Below are 21724 nucleotides of genomic sequence, written 5' to 3'. Positions count from 1 at the left end.
ACTTCCTCATGTGGAATTTGGCCAGAGGGAGCATTGGAATGATAGAAGCCATAAAACCCAGAGCTCTCAGAAACTCACTGGCTGTAATGGAGGCCAGGGGAAGAAGAGTGTGAAAGCAAGAAATGAGTGTTAAGGCCTTTGGAGGAGGCTGGGATGCCAGCACTGGCATTGTCTGAATCCTGTAACCCAGAAAGACGTAATCATGAGAAGGAACCAGGGAAGACATTTTGAAGTTTATTGTGAACTCCAGCCTCTGAAGAAGGGAAATGGCAAAATGAAGATTTTCCAAAAGGATCTCTGGAGAGGATGCCTGAATCAACAGGTCACCCAAGTAAAGAAATATTTGGATCCCTTGAATTCTGCAAAAAGCAATTATGGGAATGAAGCATTTGGTGTACACCCTTGGGGTATTGGAAAGGCCAAAGGGTAAAGCAGAGAATTGAAAATGCCAGAAAGCAACAGAGAAATGCAAAAACTTCCTGAAAAGAGGATGGATCAGAATACAGAGATAATCATCCTTGAGATCCAGAGACACAATATAGGCCTGAGGGACCAAGAGAGGAAACAGATTTTGAAGGAACAACATCCAAAAGGAAGGCACCTACAGAAAAGTGTTTAGATGAAAGAAGTCTAGAATCAGTTTCCAAGTGCCCTCTTTTCAGGGAACTAGAAATAGTCTTCAGTAAAACCCCTTCCCCTTTGAGACACCAGCACTTCTCGAACAGTAAACTGAGACAAGAGATCTCAAAGAACCTCTGGAAGAAAAAGGAAGTTGTTCCTGAGGAGGCTGAGGAATGCCCTTAAAAGAAGGACAGGATTTCCACACCTGAAGAATGACTGACTGAACTCAAGAATCCTGAGTGATCTGAAGTCAAATAGGAAGAGAAAGAGAAAGGCAAAGAGAAAGAGGAATGTGGCTGGGAAGAGGCAGACAGTCTTACAACACCCAGTCTGTTGGGAAAGGAAGGCTTCTGAATCCCTGAAGTTTGAGTGGCTTTAGCAGGAGGAGCCCATTTTCCACCCTTTTTACCTTTAGCAGAAGGATGAGATTGCCTTTGAGCAAAGGCTGGCTTAGAAGGGTAGTTTCTCTGAAATTTAGGCACAGGAGAAACAACAACATATTTAAGCTCCTGTAAGGCCTTCCCCTTGTCCTGGAGAGACTTAAACAAGCCAGCAGCTGCTTCCCCAAACAAAAGGATATTATCCAGAGGAGCAGCTATCAACTTAGCCTTAATATCATCAAGTAAAGGTTGACGCCTAAGCCAAGAATACCTCCTCAGTACTGAACCAAAAGCAGCAGCCCTAGAAGAGGCATCTGCCACATTATAACTACATTTGATAGAATGACAAACCACTTGAGAGGAAGTCCCTATCAAAGAAAGAGCAGACGTTTTATCCCCAGTCTGGAAGATCAGAAATAAACTGAGAGGCCTGAGACGGGAGAGCCAACACATACCTAGATATATGGGTCTGATAACTAATAGCCCTAAAAGCTAGGGTAGCAGAAGTGTAAACTTTCCCAACCAGCCTTTCCATGGTTCTGCTGCCCTTGTCAGAAGCCAGTAACTTGGGCGAAGGAAGCAACAGAGATGGCTTATCAGAGGCTACAGACACCACAGAGTGGTCAGCATCAGGACATTAGTACAAAAAGTTACAATCCTCAGGCTCCCTATAAGACCTAGTAGACTTCTTAGGAGCAAGAGGCAGAGAATCAGGCACTTCAGAGGCACTGGAAAAAGCATCCAGCAAATCAACCAAAACAGGAAGAATAGCTGCAGGTTTAAGAAATGCTATCTGCAGGAACTCATAGTACCTCTTATGGATATCAGAGACCTGAGTACAATCCACTTCAAAAACTCCACCATCCTAGAGACTGTGTCCTCAAAGGACATGTCCTCAAAAGGAGTATCAAGACTCTTAGAGTCCTGCTCCTCTGACCCACAGTGACTATTAGAGTCCTGTTCCTCTGACCCACAGTCTAAAGGAGAAGGAATCTGAGTAGGATAAGTCAGGGTTTCTTCATCAGAATCCAACTCTTCCTCAAAAGAATCCTGTTCTCTAGGCCTTTTAAAGGGAGTAGAGGACCAAGGAGGAGCAGGAACAGAACCCCCCTGAGGAGACCTTAATTACATTAAAGCATTAAGTAACTCCTGAGTAAAGGCCTGTCACCCACTTTGTGGATCCATAGGTGCAGAAGAAACATGCTTAGTTTTTTTGTTTCTTTTTTAAAGGAATGTCCACCCTATAAAACTGATAAGGCTCTGACTCAGGGTGGTATTTGATAATCACAGTAGGAACTTCTTCCCTAACTAGAATCTGCAGAACCCCCTAGGCCCTTGGAAACAGTCAACTGTGGTTCCCTCTCAACATCTGAAACAGATGCCTGCAAAGCCTCACCGGATCTGCTGCCAGCCAGATCCTCACCAGCCTCCAACTTGGTCATGACAGAGAAATCCAACAACATAGCCACATGAGCCTCCAGGTTCATAAGAACCTTGGGAAAAACACCCGGCAGAGGCTGGACAGAGGAATATTCCAGTCTTACCTTTTTCACCTTCTTCTTTCCTAATGGCTGGCCCTCAGGATGGTAACTTCCTTCCATTGTATCTTTAGGGAGAAGCTTAAGACGCTGGTTCCCAAGGTACAAACAAAGGGAATAAAGCCTATTATAAAGGGTTTTTAGGATGAACGCCTGGCAAATCGAACAAGATATATGGTTGTGAGAAACTCCAAGCCAAAAAAGACACTTACAGTGGTGGTCTTGATGGGGAATCAGTCTCCTGCATTGGCATTTACTCTTCCTGGTTGACATTAACCCCTAACAGCATAAAAAAGCAATGAAAAAAACAAAACCCCAATGGGGTACTTATCTGCAATGGCTCAGACTTCACCAAACAGGTGCAGGCATTCACTGGAGAATTAACATGCATTCAAACTGGCAGAAAACAAACATAGGCAAACAGACTGATGGTTAAAAGAAGCATTTGGACTGGGAATGATGACAAAGAAGTTCAGAGGATGGTATGACTGACCTTCACCTTTATGCCTCACACTATGCGTGGAGCACTTGGGTGACATTTGGTGTACTTTAAAGCAACAGTAGACTTTGGTAGACTGGCCAGATGTCAGGCTTCCACAGCAAGGAATCCACATATGTTAAAAATACTGCAGCAGTGAATGTAAGGACATCTTTTGATCTGGATGATGTACTTTTAGATATCATTTTTGTTAAATAGAAAAATATTCTTTCTATTGTTGCTGTCATTAAAGAAATGCAATTATCAGCCCAGGTTCCAAGTTCCCTGGCTACATTATCAGTTTGGAGTGCTTTATTGGCTATACTACACATTAAGGGACAGAGTTTTTGTTTTTTAATAAATGTGACAATGGTACAATTTTTTTCATGTTTAATTTTAGCCCTTTTTCTGTACAGCACTTATTTAAAAGGGTTGGTTCTTGCTATAAGGAATGGATGTCTGGTAGTTAGAACAGGGGGTTAAGGGTATGATCTGTAGTTCATGTGGCACAGGGTTTCATTTCCTCAGTTCTCGTTTGCCTTTTGTGTGAATTTGAGCAAGTCACTTAACCAGACAATGCTTGACGCAACTGGGAATATGGGCTAGGTTCAATAGTCCCTGGGACTGCAAGCCTAGTGGCTATCCAGTTTGGCAGTTAATGTAACAGGCCAAGGCAGTTCATTGTAGTCCTCTAGAGTGAAAGCCTAGTAATTACTCAACTCAGAGGAATAGTTGATAATAATGCCCAGTTTGCAGTCATCTGCAAAAGTAGTTAATCAAAAGTCCTAATTCCTACTCTGGAGACTGGAAAAGCAGCTGCCAAAAAGGAGGTGTCCTAGATGGGATGTAGGCAGAGGACAGGAGTGTGTAGTTGATGTCAACCATCCTGGAAGGAGGACGGCAGACTAGGCTTGCTACAGTAAGCAGCATTAAGAGTCTGTTGAACACCATGGTGCATAAGCAGATGAGCGGCTTAGTCATGAGGCTGCGCATGCATGGATGTGTGCATGCACCTCCAGAAGCCACTGTCATGACACTGCACATGCATGGATGTGTGCATGCACCTCCAGAAGCCACTGTCATGATGCTGCGCATGCATGGATGTGTGCATGCACCTCCAGAAGCCAATGACTTTGGAGCTCACAAGTCTGTCTCAGGGTGGAAGGAGATAGCTACACTCCTCTGAAGCAGTATGATGCTGCACCAGTGTCGTCAGTCTCCTCTCCAATCTCAGCCAGGGACAGGTTCAGCCCATGGTTTGCTAAGGTTGGTTATTTAGCTCAAATCAGTTAAGTGAGGAGCTAGTGGTATCTGATGGCCAGCTGTACTGAGGGGGAAAAAAAAAACAGGGGTCTCACTACTGATCTGTGAGCATACCACAGATTACCTTAATACTTTCTGAGAAGGCACATACTGCCATAACTACTCAGTGAAGTCTTCTTTCAGCCAGTCAACTATCTTTTAGGCACATAACTTATTAACAATGGGACATATTGTTGAATGCTTTGGTCAGATCCAAGTAAGCTGAACAGAATGACCACTGTCTGCTGCCTGTATGACCCTCTTGAAGAAGATAACTAAACTGAGTTAGGCAGGATCTCCTTTTGACAAATCTAAAAAAAAAAAAGATGAGGTTCTTACCTTGTAAGATTTTGATGCCATAGTTTATGTGGTAATATATGACGCATTCTATGATTTGCAAATCAGATCAGGCTAATGGGTATATAGTTTCATGGGTCTGAGTTAGGGCCATTCTTGTCTAAGGGCATTACCATTTCAGTTCACCATACTTCGAAGATGAATTCTTTAGGTAAGCTCAGATTAAAAACATTAAGGAGAGTATCCTAAAGGCCATACTTGGCATTAATTATTAGGCATTACGTAAGCTATAAAACTTCATGGAAATATATTTTTAAAGAGCATGCAGGTACATGTTCCTTTGTGATATTATGAGGTGTAAGAAATTCAGGAATTAGTTGTATAAAAATATGTGCTTGCATGCATGTGCACGTGTGCACTTGTGCGTGTGTGCATCTGCATGTGCCTGTGTGTGTATGTGTGTGTTGTTCTATTCATTGACTGACACAATTAATGCTTTTCCAGAATAATCAGCACATGGTTTGCCTATGTATGTACATTCTCAGCAGTGTGTTTAAAAATATATATTATGGATACAGTGTTACACTTTAATGATACTTACCACTGATTTGGCTATCGGTCTCATTAATGTAGTGTATATTCCAAAAGCAGTATTAACCCTCAAAAATAAAAGAAAATATTAACAACGGCTGGTAGCCTTATGAAGGCAAGTGGTGAGGCAGACATTATTTTGGAATCCATTTCAGTTATGCTTATTTTTTTTTCAAACTTTAGTTTAACAAACAAAACAAAACAAAAAATTTTAGTCAACTGAAATTTATCTCATTTTGCCTGACCGTGACAAAAAAGGTTAACCCAGAAACAAGGACACAAACAAACTATTACATATTTCTTTTAATGACAAAAGTAGGATTTTAAACAGTTTTATTCTTATACAGCAATATATCAGTCTTCTTGAATCAATTTTTTTCTTAGTCTTTGTCACATGCATTTGTAATAACGTTTGTGTTGTTGCAGGTCATGACATTTATAAACTATTGCTTGCTTCTATAAGTGCATAATTAATTCTGAAACCATTGTATACTCTGGGTCCCAGATTTTGATTTCTTGTTTACACAACTTACAAGTTTCATGACCTTAAGTCAAAGTAATGTAAAAACATATTTGAATGAGTGTTAAAATCCCGAATTGTAAATCATTTTTAAAAGTTTCACAATATTATTTTGCACAAACACAATTAGGTTTGTGATGGTTTATAATCACGCTTCCTAATGTTTACCAGTTTTTATTCACAGGGACTGTGTAACACTTCACATATATTGCTTGATATTTTTACTGATACTAATTTTATCTCCTACAGATGCATACCCCAATTCAGAAGTGGTTTACAAATGGACTAATGAAACTACCAAATCTGTGGTTGTCTCAAAAGATGGTTCTCGCCTAAATCAGTATCACTTAATGGGTCACTCAGTGGGCACAGAAAATGTCAGCACATCTACAGGTCTATCCAGTAACATATCTGCATGCTATTAAATGAATGCATTTTAAATATTTTGAACCAACTTGTCTGTTGCTCAACTCTATTGTCTCCAGAATGATATGCACCTTTTCATTGCACTGCTGGTAAAACAGGAAAGTATTTCTTACGGAAAAACTTAAACCAGGCAAGGCTGTCTCATGATATCAGTATAGACAAAGTCTTATTTAAAACCAATCATCAGATCAGGTTACCCAAAACCTTCTGAATAAACAGGGAGAACAGAGCAAGCACACGCAGATGTTAATCTGCCTTATAACTAAAGAATTCACTGCTGACAGGCACTCCACATTCTCTGCCTCTTTTCTTGCAAACAGAAAGATTAAAGGACAACTGGTTCAGCATCACAAACAGGATAGTTAATCCAGGTGAAAGGTCATGTGACTGTCTGGATGCACATTATGTGATTGGACCTGATTAATGCATACGTGAAATGTTGTGGAAGTATTCAAAGCAACTGGCTACATTATAACAAATCTGATTTACAGTTGAGAAATTAATTGGAACTAACAGGTTCATTTTTCATAAGAACTAGTTAAGCATTTACAAAAGTGCATTTTGAAAACAAGATACATATTTCACTATACATACATACATACATAGAAGCACACACACATACACACACACACACACACACACACACACACACACACACACACACACACACACACATACACACACACACACACACACACACACACACACACACACACACACACACAGAAGAAAGAGGAAAGGGTTCAGGCATCTACATCTGAGATGTTCTGTGGACTTGGTAGAGGGAGATTGTCTGTTATGTGGAATTTGTCATTCTCAAAGCATCTGACATTCCTTGTCAAAGCCTTAATGCTTAAATCTGAGCAGTATCTGAAGGAATATGAAATGTGTGCTAAAGGGAACACCACTGAGAGAAATGTGGCATTCCTTCCCATTTGTCAAAGCAAAATAGCAATTAATTTTGCCTCTCACACTTGCAAAATGCTTTAGGTAATTAACTGCAAAGAGCTTTTAATGAGCTGGCCTGAACCCAGTCCTAAAATAGCAACAAATGTTAAAGAGAATAAACCAGCTTTGAATATGTTTCTAAATGAGGAAGGGATCAAGATGAAAATGAGGACACATTGGGGGCAGATGATCATTCTTAATGTTTTTGGTATCTGTATGACAGAAACAAAGCTCATGCAATTCACCCCCACATTAATTACTCTAGGATGAAAACATCAACTTCTTGTATATGCAGCTCAGTTTAATAGAATAAAACCAGAAGTTAATTTAAGGTGGCATTTAGTAGGAATTACTTCATTGCATGGTATAATTATGACATGTAAATATTAAATGAAAAAATAGAATTTAAGATCTGTATACATATGTGATATGCACACAAAAACACCCACAGAAACATAAGCATGCAAACCAAAATCAACATTTATATTTAAATTAAATGCCACAGAAAACATATTTGTCATGTTTCTGAGAGTACAACTAATTCTTCTGTAAGCCATAAAGAAGTGATAGAAAACTAAGCAGCTTGTCTAGGAATACTCTAATAGTAGCTGCCTGTTCAAATATGCTTGGTCACACATCCTTATTGTTTGCAAGACTATACAGACTTTGCATGTTAAAGTGTTGATAGAAGTACTACGTTCCTTGAAACATTCTGCCATTAAGACAAGGAATGGTTACTCACCAGTTTACCAGCATAGCTGCATTATTTTCTGGCATGAACGGCAATTCTCCAATGACAAGGGATGCAATCTGCATAAAGATCCACAACTCCGTGACCAACATTTTTTAATGGAAACTTAATAGCTGTCTGTTGCAAATGTGATTCAACTAACTTTAAAGAAGCGTTTCGAAAGAAATGGTGCCTCCTTCTGAATTCTTGGATTAGTTTGATGATCTGTGTCCCAAAATTATGTTTTGGCCATTTGTAAGAACATGATTGTTTCTTTTGCTTACTTAACTTACTCTTCATAAATGACGAGACCTTATGAAGTAATGATGCAGTTTTATATCAAAATGTTTTACAACATCAGATGATTCCATATAAAACATGCAGACAAAATACCGATCATTGTACACACGATGAAGTGAAGAGCACAGACTGTAATGTGGGATTAAGGCTATACACAAATCCGATTTTAATCAAGTCATCAGTCAGCACAGGATGTTTTTCTATAGCTCATCAGGTTAGACATGGGTCACTAACGTGATTACTATTTTTAGCATGAGATCCCCTGATTTAAAAAATCTCGGGGAGAACCCTGCTCAGATAAAAGTGGTAACTTTGTAAAAACAAGTAGTACAAAATTATGCATTTTATGATACTTCTTTTATTCTGTTTTTTTTTTTATGCTGACTTTCTACCTAGCAGGAGCTCGTTATGAATAGGCTGAATTTTGTTGAAAGCCTTGCATTTGAAATGCAGCTCTTTATGTACTGCTGTTGCACATGCTTAACCGATGCTTTTCTGTTGCAGGTCACTACACTGTCATGACAGCGCACTTCCATTTGACAAGAAAGATTGGCTATTTTGTGATTCAAACTTATCTACCCTGTATCATGACAGTGATCTTGTCGCAGGTCTCATTTTGGTTAAACAGAGAATCAGTCCCTGCTCGAACTGTGTTTGGTGAGTACTTCATATCTGGACTGTGTCTGTTATATTGCATATGTTTTTTTTTTTTTTTAGTTTAAGGTTTTCATTCACTGGTGCTTATTTATTTTGTTTTTCATTCTTGGAGGTTTATGAAGTAATATAACAGTACAATTCTACAACATGTTTCAGTTATGCTGCTATTATATGAGTTTTTAAATGATTATTTTTTTTTACAAACAGTGAACTATGTTTACAGTTGAAGCAGTTAATCACTTACTAACATCATTTTCTTAACACAGATGAGTTCTTAATTATATCTATTTGAAGATGATAGTATGGGTAGGGGAGGGGACATCAGATCTATCCAGTTACTGATGATTTTGTGGGGTGGGTGAGAGTTAATTATGACTGTCCCATTTAATTATATATATTCTTTATAATGCTTGCTTCTGCACCATTTAATGGTGCAGTACAGTGTACAGTGCAGTGCTGTGACCAGACGGTGTTCCCCTTCCTATTCATTGAACCAAAGTGAATTTTCCTTGTGATGCTTTGTCATTTATTTTGTCAAATTGAAGAAACAACTGGAAAAAATGTAGTATCATGATATAATGTGATGCTATTATTCCTTATCTGAATAGAACTTAACTTATACAATAAAGGCTTATTTTTATTTAAAAACATGTGCACTGATTGGACAGGCCAGTCAGTGTGCCTATCATAAATAAAGCATACATCAATACAAAAACGTCCAGCCATTCAAGTATAGTTGAGTGGATAGACTTTCCATTGGTGTATTCTTGATAAACTTTTACAACACATTTTAAGAGGTACACTACAAAATATATGCCAAAAAAGCTAAAACATTCTGCATAACTGGTAAACAGTTGACAAATATACTTTAAGATAATCATACATCACTGATTTTCTTCACATTTATGCCCTGTCCCTTGTAAATGTATAAAGTCCAATGATTTCTGTCTTCAGGAATGACAAACATTGGACTCTGTTCTTCTTATTTATGAAATAACACAGTGGCTCATAATGAAAAAAAAAATGGCAGAGAAAGAGAGTGTGCTCTATATCTCCCACTGAACTGATGTACTCTGCAAGAGTGCTTGAGTTCTATTACGCAGTTGCATTATTTAAAAAAGGCAAGCAGTTTCTTCCTTAAATAATTGTATTGTATGATAGCAATAACCCACTCCTGGAAGTGGGCATAAAAGGATTTACTCAGAGTTGACTTTGTTTCCCCAACTTGGGCTTCAGTCTCCTGAACAAATCACACCATCTGTGAGTAAATCCTGTGATACCCACACCTACAGAACGAACTGGCACCCCACCTAAGTACCATGTTCAGTCATAGCCTCACCTCAGGCTGTCTGCCTGCTGAATGGCGCACAGCGACGGTTTTCCCACTCCACAAGGGGGGAGCCACCACAGAACCCGGAAACTACCACCCCATTAGCCTGACGAGCCTGGTCTACAAGGCCATGGAACATATCATCATGGAACTTATAAACAAAGACATTGGTAATTTTGAAACTCTGGACCCCATCCAGTTTGGGTTTGTAAAAGGCAGATCATGGCTCCTAAACCTGATAGACTTCTTTGAAGCAGTCACCAAAGCCGTAGACAAGGGTAAGGTCATTCACACAGCCTATCTAGATCTCGGCAAGGCTTTTGACACCATCCCCCACTCTGGAATTATAGATAAACTCACTAAACTAGGTATAAATCCCTATGTCACAAGATGGGTTGCCAACTGGCTCACTGACAGAACCCACACTGTGAAAGTAGCAAACTCCAAATCCAACTTCAGACCAGTGACAAGTGGAGTACCACAGAGTTCAGTCCTGGGTCCTCTCCTGTTTGGTATCTACTTCTCCGAAGTACAGGCTAACACAGAAGGTCTTTGGCTAACAAACTTCGCAGATGACTGCAAACTAGGTACCATAATCGAAACTCCTAATGATGTGGACATCCTACAAAAGGGCCCACTGAGACAGATGCCTGGTGTCAAAGCCATGGCCTCAAGCTGAATGCCAAAAAGTGCATTGTCATCCCCTTTGGTAAAAACTCTGTACCCATGAACTACAACATAGGCGGTAGTATACTTAACACCGAAAGTGTGATAAGAGACCTTGGGACACAGGTGGACAGTAGTCTCTCCTTTGATAATCACATCACCACAGCAGTCAGGAAATCCTTCTACATGGCACACCTCATCACAAAAGGTTTCTCATCCAGAAAAAAAGAGGTCATTGTTCCCCTCTACTCATCACGCATTAGACCCATTATAGAGAACAAAGCCCCTTTTGGTATGTACCTCACAAGACATCTACAACAACTGCAAAGGCCACAGAAATACCTCACATAGAGGATTACCAGCCTCAAACAGATGCCCTATGCAGACCATCTCAAAAAACTCCAGCTTTACTCCGTCGCATATCGCCTACTCAGAGGTGATCTCTGCCTAACATACAAAGCTATGTCAAACCCAGAGCTGTTGGACATGCTCCACTTAAAGAAATCCCAATCCCTCCGAGCTACATGCTCTAGGGACCTAAACCTTGTCACCACAATAAACAGAACATGCCAGAGGGATAAATTCCTGTCCCAGAGACTTCCCATACTCTGGAATAAACTACCTATCTATATCAAACAAAGCTCCTCATTAGCACTTTTCAAGAAAAATCTTGATGATTGGGTGGGAAATAGGAAATTCACCTCGGGGATCACCTCTGTGGCTCTGCTCGACAGTGGCACAGGAAAATAATTTTCTTGAGTGGCAAAAGCCAGGGTACCTTTTTGGCTGGGCTTGTATAGGCCCCAGGGCCGATAGCCTAGTACCTACCTATGAACCTATGAACCCAGTTGTGTGTTATTGGAAAAATATTTCCTTTAGTTAGAATAAATGACAGTATGTTTTGAAACCATTTGTCATCTTCTGTTTTGAGATATAGTGAAAACAATTCTGTGCCTTTATTTGTTTTTTAGTTGGGATGATGTTTTCACAGAGGTAATCAGAAGAACTTTCATTTCCATCTGTAGATGCAATTCACAAAATACGAAAGAGAAAGACATGCTAGAAATTATCACAAAAACTCTTAGGTTCAAAGGTATTTACTAAGCTTACAACTCAAAGGACCATTGAAGAGCCTCACCTAAATTAGCAGTTGGCCCTAAGCAGTGTTTGGTTAAGTGACATACTCAAGGTCACACAGAAGTCAAGTGAAGGTTGAAGGAATCAAACCTTGCACCCAACAAACTACAGCTCACAGGCTTAACCCTCTGTGTCATCTGTAAGACTTATAACTAAGACATGGGATAAACAAGTGCCATAGCATTCAAAGTGATGATATTTGGAATTTGCTAGTATGTGCAATGATAATGCTTCTTGGTTTTCCAGTTTTGTTCTTGGCTATTTTGCCTCCTGTGTAAATTGTACACATTCTTCCTTTCTCCACTTAGCTTTTTACTGGCTATATCATTTAGTCCAACATCTCAAGATCTCATATTTTTTCTGTAGGTGAATTAGTGATCTCTCAAATGTTCAATTAGCATATGTATGCATGTATGCAGTATCCTATCAAGGAGTAATTTGCTTGTGCCCAGCGAGTTCTGAGATTCTGGGTCTCTGGCAGCTCTGGATTAAGTGTGTAAATATAAAATGGTAAAGTGTGTGTGTGTGTGTGTGTGTGTGAGAGAGAGAGAGAGAGATACCTCTCATAACTCTGTACTGTACTTCTTCTGGCTATGCATGCCAACTTTTAACCTTGAATTGCAACTTCTCGCAGAATAAAGTGTGTGACAAAAAGTTTGGATGTTAGTGCAGGATTTGAGGCTATGGCCTGTTAATGAGCTGCTCCCTGTCATCCAGGGTTTGAGACCCTCAACCTTCATTTGCCCAATGTGTGGTATTGAGTAAGTCACTTAAAGAAAAGGTATCTTGGGGCAGTTGGAAAATTGGGCTAGGCTGTTTAATGGTCTACTGGACTGCTTGTCTAGTAACTACCTACCTACGAACCTAACAATCTGGTCATCAAAAGACATAATTTCTCTAGCTGCCCCACTGCAAACATAGAAATGGGTTATTTGTGTGTGTATGTGTGCATATGTTTAACATGAGTGCCCATGTCATAACCTATAGCCAACAAATAAGCTGAAGTTGGAGGTAATGCAAGATTAGCAGCATTTGCTGCAGGAATAGGAAGAGAGTGAATGCACAATAAAGTGGTTTGTAATTTATGACTAGAATTTAAGCATTTTAGAGAATGAGAAACTCAAATAGAACACTAGTAACTGAGCAAACAGTAACATTAAGAAAAAAAAAAGCACCACTCAGTGGTGTAGTTGTGCTTTTGGTTAATGTACCAAATGACTCACAATTGTTGTGGCAAAAGTTACAATTCAGGCAGCAGCCATGAAAAAAGACTTGGGAAGGAATTTAATAGAACCTACACTGACTTATTTTCAATGTAGACATAGTGACACACTGCTTACATGTAAGTAAGCAGGTGTGTGATCCAGTGAACAGAGCTGAGTGGAGCACATGAGCACCCTAACATGGAAGTATCCATGGCATGCAAACTACCTGATAAGCAGGTGAATTCCATGCAAATGAAGGAGGTAGAGCAATCCAGGAAGCAGATAGGGGGATCCTGCAGACCCTGTGTTGGTGTACACTACGGACATTGTGGCATACCGCAGTGCGCAAACATGCTGTTATGAGAAAAAAATAGACTAAAAACCAAAGTTAGTAGTATGTGACAGTAACGTATTAAAGTACCCTGTGTGGAGTATGTATAGTGGTGGAATGGCTCTGTTGCTAGGAGGCAGTGCCTGACACCCTGTTGATTCCAGATTGTGTGCACGGATCCCTATGCAAATGAGCTGGGGTTACTGAATAGCAGAATTGGTTAACCATGTCCACAGATCCCATCTGTGTAGGCACAGAACCATGTTGGTGCCCACAGAACAGGTAGCTGAAATCAAAGTGGGGTGTGACTGAGGACTTGTAAGCTCATTGGAGGTCAGTGGTGCCTCTTTGTGCATTGCAGCGCTCTGCTCAGCAGGAGGGTGTGTACAGTGTCAGCTAAGCTTTGTTTACCTTTGGGGTGTGTGTTTTACAGGGTTTAAGTGTGTTTGTGTGGCACACCGCTGCGCTGAATGTGAGCTTTCATGGGGGCATGTACATTATGTGCTGAGCACTGTTTACCTTCGCAGCCCATGTTTGCTTGGCATGCTGCAGTGCTCAGTGAGGAAGGCTATTCAAAAATGAAAACTGGCTGAGAAAGGCAATGATCTCTTAATTACTGATGACCCCTGTTCCACTTAAACTAGGGGCATTAAAACTCCTTAATGATGTACTTGACAGGTGGAATGCATCATAGATAGCCAATCACTAAGACTGCATCTACAGCAGAGCACTATAAAGGTTGCAGAAACCCTTCAATCTGATTTCACCCCCATACTTTGCACCAGTAGAGCACAGATCTGGGACTTTTAACTGAAGAAATGCTAGGGGCTGCCACAGGTCTGCTACATATGTAATGTGCTGGATGCTGAGTTCAATGCTGCTGAAAAGCAGAGTGTTCAGGCCCAGGGTAACCTTCAAGGGCTACATGAGCAGAAGGTTGTAGACTGCTACAAGGTGGACTGAAACATACTACTGAGCTCTGCCAACCTAAACTCAGACCCAGAGCCAACAGAGGGGAATCCATCCCAGTGGAAACAAAGGTATGTGTAGCTGTTAGGATACTAGCTGTGGGTACATTCCAAAGACCAACTGGGGACATGATTGAGGTCTCACAGGCATACGCATCCAGAGTACTCCACCAGTTTCTGAATGCCATACTACCACATGCCAGTGAGCACATTTATTTTCCCCTCAATCCTAAGGTGAGGAGCAGCAGTATACAGCACTTCTACCATGTAGCAAACTACCCTGAGGTACTGGGTGCCATATATTGCACTCATGTGCACATCATGGGACCACCAGTTGAGGAGGGTAGAATCTTCATCAACCACAAGGGGTATCACTCCATCAACTGCCAGGTTGTGTGCATTGCCAAGGGCATTATCATGATTGTGTGTGCTGGCAGCCCTGGCAGTTATCGTAACTCCCATATAGGGCATGCATCACACCTGTACCAGATGTCTGCTGGGGGGACATTCCATGGGGCTATTTACTGTGTTATACTGGCTACACAATGGAATAGTGGATGATGACACCCATCAAAAATGCACACACACCCACTGAAGAATGCCATAATGAGGCACACGCACAGACTAGAAACATGATAGAGCATGCGTTTGGGCTGAAGAAGTCATGGTTCTGATGCCTCAATATATCTGGTGGATCCCTGCAGTACTCTCCAAAACATGTGCATACATGTTCACAGTATGTGCCATGCTACACAATATGATCCTGCAGCAGGATAAGCAAAGGGAAGGGATACACATCCCCCACCAGTGCCTAGGTCACCACAGCCACACCCACAGATAGATGTAGGCATGCCCAGTATGCTCTGGCATTGGCCAAAAGACAATGCATAGAACATGCACTGACAACCTAGGGCCCTAGGGACTGACACCTTATTCCAACTTGCATACATATTAGTAAAAATTATGCCAGCCAGCCCACACAACCTGTACCTAACCATGTATCAGCTATGTACTGCATGCATCAGACAGAGTCAGCCCTGAACTACAGGTCTGACAACCACTGCAATCACAAGGTACGTCACACACCTATTCACAACTTGTAAGGGTACTAGAATATGGCAGCACATGTGTGGACTTGCCACATGTATGCAGGGGACTATAGTGAGCTTCTTGGCTACATGGGAAAGCCACTTGGGACAACAGGTACTCTGTCCAATAGTATGTGCTCCATAGTATGGACTAAGCCACATGGCTGAAAAGTTCAGTGCATTATTCAAGGGGGATGGCTAACAGTGGGGTATCACAACAGTTGCACAACTGTCTATGCCAGCAGAGCATGGGCTGGCTGTCCCCCACCCAACTCATCAGTATACCCATACAACTGCTGAAGCAGTATATCTGCAATGATATATCAGCAGACCATCCAATTCCAGGGCTGTGACATAGAACCTGGCCACACTTTCTATGTCTCACGTAATGCAGGGGTGACAGTGTATGTCTGTATGCTGTCAAGTGTGTGATGAATGACACATCCCTGTCTGGCAGCCTGTGTGGATCAGTAGGCTAGGGATATTAGCATGGGTGATGGTGTTGATGGTTTGAATCTGGCAGTAGCCACATCTTTTGCATGTGAGGTACTTGTATGGTGGTGTCTCCACAGACTGTCATACCCCTCACTCTGTTACTGCATGAAAGCTGGACGAATCCAAAGAGAATGGGTAGACAAAGAGCCAGAACTATAGACAGACATTCACATGCCCTGATTAAACAAGAAGGTGGCTAGTTTAAAAGCAGGTTGGATCAGTACAGACTATCTGAAGAATGTAAAGTCCAACACTCAACTGTTTGACTGTAGTTAGTACTATTCACTTACTGCCTTATACAACATTTTTCTGGAACACCACAAATGTATGAGCAACAGGCCAGATATATGGTTTGAAATGCTGGACTTTATGAAGAAGCATGTACAGTTAGAGGTATGCAGACTGTCACTCTGTATGTGGTGTTACATTATGTTCCCCAGTCACATATTAATTACAGCACACAGCTGGAGAATGCCATGGAGAATGTCAGGGAAGTGCTGTACTGTGGAAACAGGTGCAGCTGCCAATGTCTGTAGCACACAAAGTCCCAGCCTAAAGTGCAGGCAGCTCTGGCCTGTTGTCATCTTGTAAGTACTGATAGTCACTAGGCATGCTCCAACACATAGCTAACTTGAGTGCAATTATGTTGCATCTTCCTCACAATGACCTTATATGTGGAAAAATACATCTGTACATACAGGCAGCTACCTCTACATACCTGTCTGACCCTATCACCCTCCCACATGCATAGTGTATCTATCAGTACCTACCTCATATACATAATACATATATATATATATATATATATATATATATATATATATATATATATATACATATATACATAGATATATATGTATATATATATATATATATATATATATATATATATATATGTATATATATATATATATATACATATATATATATATATATATTACAATGATACATAGACTCTCCAAATATATCTACAGAAGTCATATACATAATGTACACACACAGCAACATTTGTAGGGACATCCCTGTTATACATACACACACACACACACACACACACACATATATATATATATATATATATATATATATATATATATATATATACTGGGGATGTGGGGATTTCCCCACATATCCTTGGAATACTGAGGTTATCTGGACTCACATATCAAAACAGTTGCCCAAGGGAACCAAACCAAGGCCACAACAGTACATAATCCACTCACCCAGTGACCCCTCTGCCTGTGGAATATCACCTTGTAGACAGACACAGGTGAGCAGGTGGTGTACTGTACAATGGTTCAACACATGCCTTGGACAGGCCATATTGTTCCTGGCCACATGTTTGCCTATCTAACTGCAACCAGCCACATATGGCCATACTGCTAACTGTACACTCATAACAGGGATAGTGACAGGTACGACACCCCTAGGAGACTAGAAACAATAACAGTACTAAGCAATATCACTCTGCAGGACACATATGTTAACACACAGCTACTATGTGCACTCCAGAAGTGCTCTGCCTGCAATCACATATACGACAGATGTAACTCATGGCATGTGTAATAAGAACTGTGAGCTATAATGTGTAATTGTAGATAGATAGGAGTATTAATCTTACATCAGCCAACTGTGTGTGTGTGTGTGTGTGTGTGTGTGTGTGTGTCTGTGTGTGTGTGTGTGTGTGTGTGTGTGTGTGTGTGTGTGTGTGTGTGCTTGCGTGTGTGTGCGTGTGTGTGTGTGTGTGTGTGTGTGTGTGTGTGTGTGTGTGTGTGTGTGTGTGTGTGTGTGTAGGTGTAAATATATCCCCATGCAGCACTACAAACATGCCCATATGGGCTATTGCTGTGCAATGGGGCTGCTGGCCTCTTCATTGCCCTCCTCTACAAGTTCTGCTGATGTCAACCACCTTAAGAGTACTGGCGGACACTCTAATATTAGGTAAACTCTCTGGTGCATGTGATACGTGTTGCGAGCTACAGTGCATAATAGTAGATAGGTAGGGGGTTTAATCTTACATCAGCCAACTCTGTGTGTGTAAATATATCCCTGTGCAGCACTACAGACATGGGCTTATGGGCTATTCCTGTGCAATGGTCATGTACTTTTTGGCCCTATGACTAGCTGCTGACCCTAAATTGCCCTCCTATACATTATCAAAACCGATGTCTACAACCTGTCTGACCCGGACACAGGATGTTTGTAGATGTGTCAACTCCATCACCAAACTTTCTAGATTTGTAAGTTCATATGACCCAGGTGACATGTGGCCAGGGTAGCATACCTTATCACAAGCTATGAATGCATGGATATTCTGACTGCTCCCATTGTCCCTGGTAGACTGTTCTACACATATGCATCAAGGGTGCCATGCATGTATACTGCCATAACTTGCTGATGTCCTATTTCTGCTGTGCTGCCATGTCATCCTGTGCTGCTGTATTACCACCATGTGTCCATTGTGTATCCCCTCAGACTCCTAGAACAGATACATACACAGGTCCATGACACAACTGTCATTCTGTAACACTGCCACCAGTCCAACATCATACAACAAAGATGGCAAAACAATACTGCTCTACAAAAGTACATGTCAAGTGATATAGACATCCCGTGCATCGGACACATGGTAGCATTGCACTGCACTAATGGCATGGATGGCAGGGATGTGGCAAAGTGATAATCACATGCACAGGATGTGGTGTGGGGGTGTCGGATGCCTAGGCTGTGCCAAACAGTTGACAGCATGCTTATGTGTCTGGAGGGGTGTGGGTTACATGGGCCATGGAGAGGTGCCGTGTGTGTCTGTAGGTGACCTGCATCTGATAGTGGTGTTTGAATGTGTGCATGTACACAGTCAAGCCCAAGTGCTAGCCCTCCACATGTGTATGTTGGACAGCTGTGGACTGTACATGGTAAAGTGGACAGTTCACCATCTCTGGCCACGAACAAGGAAACTGGCTTTGCCAGGAGTAGCATTGGCACCACCATGCCCAAAGTCAGATGTGGTGCTAGTACCTGACAGTGACTGCAAAATGCTTGGGCTGTGTCCCACACAGGACCACCCAGGACCACGTGCCCATGGCCTGCCACATCATAGTGTGGACAGCACACTTCCTTCTGTTGTGCTAAAAGTACTGCCACTACAGGAGCGTGGATGTGCATGGCCAAGTGGACTCTCAGTAGATGGTGTTGCTGCCCTACATCCATATGTCCAATGCCCAACTCTGACTAGATGTTCCAGCACAGACAGACTCTATCTCAGCCCTCCATCTGTCCACTACATCAGTGAACTGTTCCAGGGTGTCCCCAATGCAGTCGAAGCAGTCACAGAGGTCAGACTGTGCTGCATCCATAACCCTAAGCATCAGTCTGGTGTTGCATTCAGAACATGCCTGTGTCTCCATGATGGCCCAAAACATGCTCTGAGTGATCCATGATGTGACACCTGTGACAAGTGATGGATGGACAGCAGTCCTCCTATGTGCACCTCTGTCAATCTGCCTGTGTGGGATCTCTCCAGCTCTCTGGCTATGGCCAATGTCTGCACTTACTGATGCCACAGTTGCCACACTATCCTGATCAATATCGCCACCCTCTGACTGTCCAATATCTGTGGCATCTGGGGACTGGGTATGTGTGGGCATACTGACTGTGTGTGGTGACAATGGGGGCAGAAGAGGCATGTCAGCCTCTGGGAGATTCAGCCCCCAACAACCCCATCTGTGCTTCACTATGGCTACCATCATCATCAGAGTCCGAGGAAACACTTACATCATGTTGTGAGGGGGACAGACTCCAACACCCCCCCCCCAGTGACCTGTAAAAACCAAGACAAAAGCAGTACATTACTTCCTGCACTTTTATGTATGGTAATCCACACAAACTCATGCAAATGAGGATCCACAACTGCATTACTAGTCACACATCTTCTCATCTCTGCTCTCATGCACAATAGACAAACTCATAACAACATACACAGACAAGTCAAGCCCTTTATAATATGCATGTCAGCCACATCCAGGTAAAGTTGCCAATACAATCAGCCTGTAAGGTATGAAATATGGCACTATATGTGATAGCCCTACACATAATCCAGTACGCCTATCTTGAGAATGATCAGTACTATTGTCACTGCCTGTAGTATGTAGCATCTCCCTGTTATGTTTGAACAGTCATCTTAGAGTAATTGCTTCATGTACACCAGGCTGTGTAGCTGCTCATAACTATAAGTGCAGACGTGTTGATGGTCATTCAAATACACACCTGTGGCTAACCAGTCTATGAACCATAGTTTCCTGTTCTAGAATGGAACATACAAATATTCCACATTAGGTAAACACAACATTTGTACATAGGACAATATGGCAGCAGAGGGTATATATGATCCGTAAAAAAACTGTATCATACTTACCAGGTACAGGACCACAGATGTAGGCCACTTCTGATGGACCTATGAAAAGGTGAGTGAGAGGTATTGTCAGCACCACCAAATGTTTCAGCACTACAAGGTAATATGTGCATATACCCACATGTACTGTACCTTTTGTGATATTGGCTGTATTGCTGACATCCTGAGTATGTGTGCACAACTTTGTGTAAATCCTAACTCCTCTCTAGTGCAGATAAACCTAACACCTATGTACAGGTATGTACAGCCTTTCACAATGACTAATACAGCATTACACTGGTGAACACAGTATGCTTACCTGGACGGTCCTCTGTTGTGGACACTGTGGCACCCACCTGCACGATGTATAGTGTGGTGGATGCCTGGGAGCTGTTGTGTGTTTCTAGTTACACCAGGAATTCCTCTGTGGCTGTGAATGGATGTTCTATTGCAGGCCCTCCACCGGTGGCAGCACTATTGCAGGCCCCCCACCGGTGGCAGCACAATCCCTGACAACATCAGCTGCCCTTCATCGTGCAGCATTCAGCATGTGTATGGCCTGGTGTTGGACCTGCTCATAGGTCCTGTCCTGTCTGCCAATCTCATTGACATCCCACACAGGGCCTGCCCATAATGCTGCCTGCTGCTTCCAATTATGCCTCCCACTGGACAACAAGATGCAATGGTGCTGCCTCAGTCTCTCAACTAATATGTCATTCTCTGCCTCTGAGAAGAGGGCATGTCTTCTGCAGTACATGTTTCCTGAAAGACAACAAAAGAGGAACACATTACAGGACCAAATACATGGACATCCACTCTATACAGATCCAGCACACCCATAATGGCCTGCACTATCCACTGCTCCCTTGTACGTCATACCCCCACAGTCTGACAACACTCTGTGTATCTGGATAACACCAAGATAATAGCAATACTGGGGTATGTCCCTGTGTGCCATGAACGATTCTGCTGTATGTTCCCACACCCAGCAGTGCAGTCCACTGTGGTGTGTTCCCTATGAGTGAACTCCCACTAATATGTCATATGGCCACTGCCAGACAGGTAACAGTGTGCTATTACAACTATATGGGGACAGTCCAGCAATACCAGTGTGCCACAATGACAGACAACAATGCAAACCTGCATATATATTCCCTATAGTCATCATACGTCTCACTTATACAGATGTTTGCAGAATGTGAGGATGTTTGCCTCATTATTGTGGTTATTTTCACACAAACTTGTGGATCACTGACAAATACTTAAACACTGTTGCTGAGTCTGGGCATTTATGCCCCCCCCCCCCCATAAATTATGGCTTTATTG

General features: G+C 41.9%; 1 protein-coding gene across 3 annotated transcripts in view; it reads left to right on the top strand.

The window, feature by feature from the left end:
* The window catches only part of GABRA5 (gamma-aminobutyric acid type A receptor subunit alpha5), a 772674-nt gene that overhangs the window by 383694 nt on the left and 367256 nt on the right, over positions 1-21724 (top strand). For all 3 annotated transcript variants that reach the window (XM_044072163.1, XM_044072162.1, XM_044072164.1), the window contains exons 7-8: positions 5977-6120; positions 8636-8788. In XM_044072163.1, coding sequence (XP_043928098.1) covers positions 5977-6120; positions 8636-8788 — 297 coding nt within the window. The remainder of the gene's footprint in view (positions 1-5976; positions 6121-8635; positions 8789-21724) is intronic.

Source organism: Protopterus annectens, chromosome 5.part0, assembly GCF_019279795.1.
Source record: "Protopterus annectens isolate FY-2018-M chromosome 5.part0, PAN1.0, whole genome shotgun sequence".
In the NCBI taxonomy this organism is placed as follows: Eukaryota; Metazoa; Chordata; order Ceratodontiformes; family Protopteridae; genus Protopterus; species Protopterus annectens.
The sequence above is the reverse complement of the archived record's forward strand: the minus strand, read 5'-3'. Positions and strand labels throughout refer to the sequence as shown.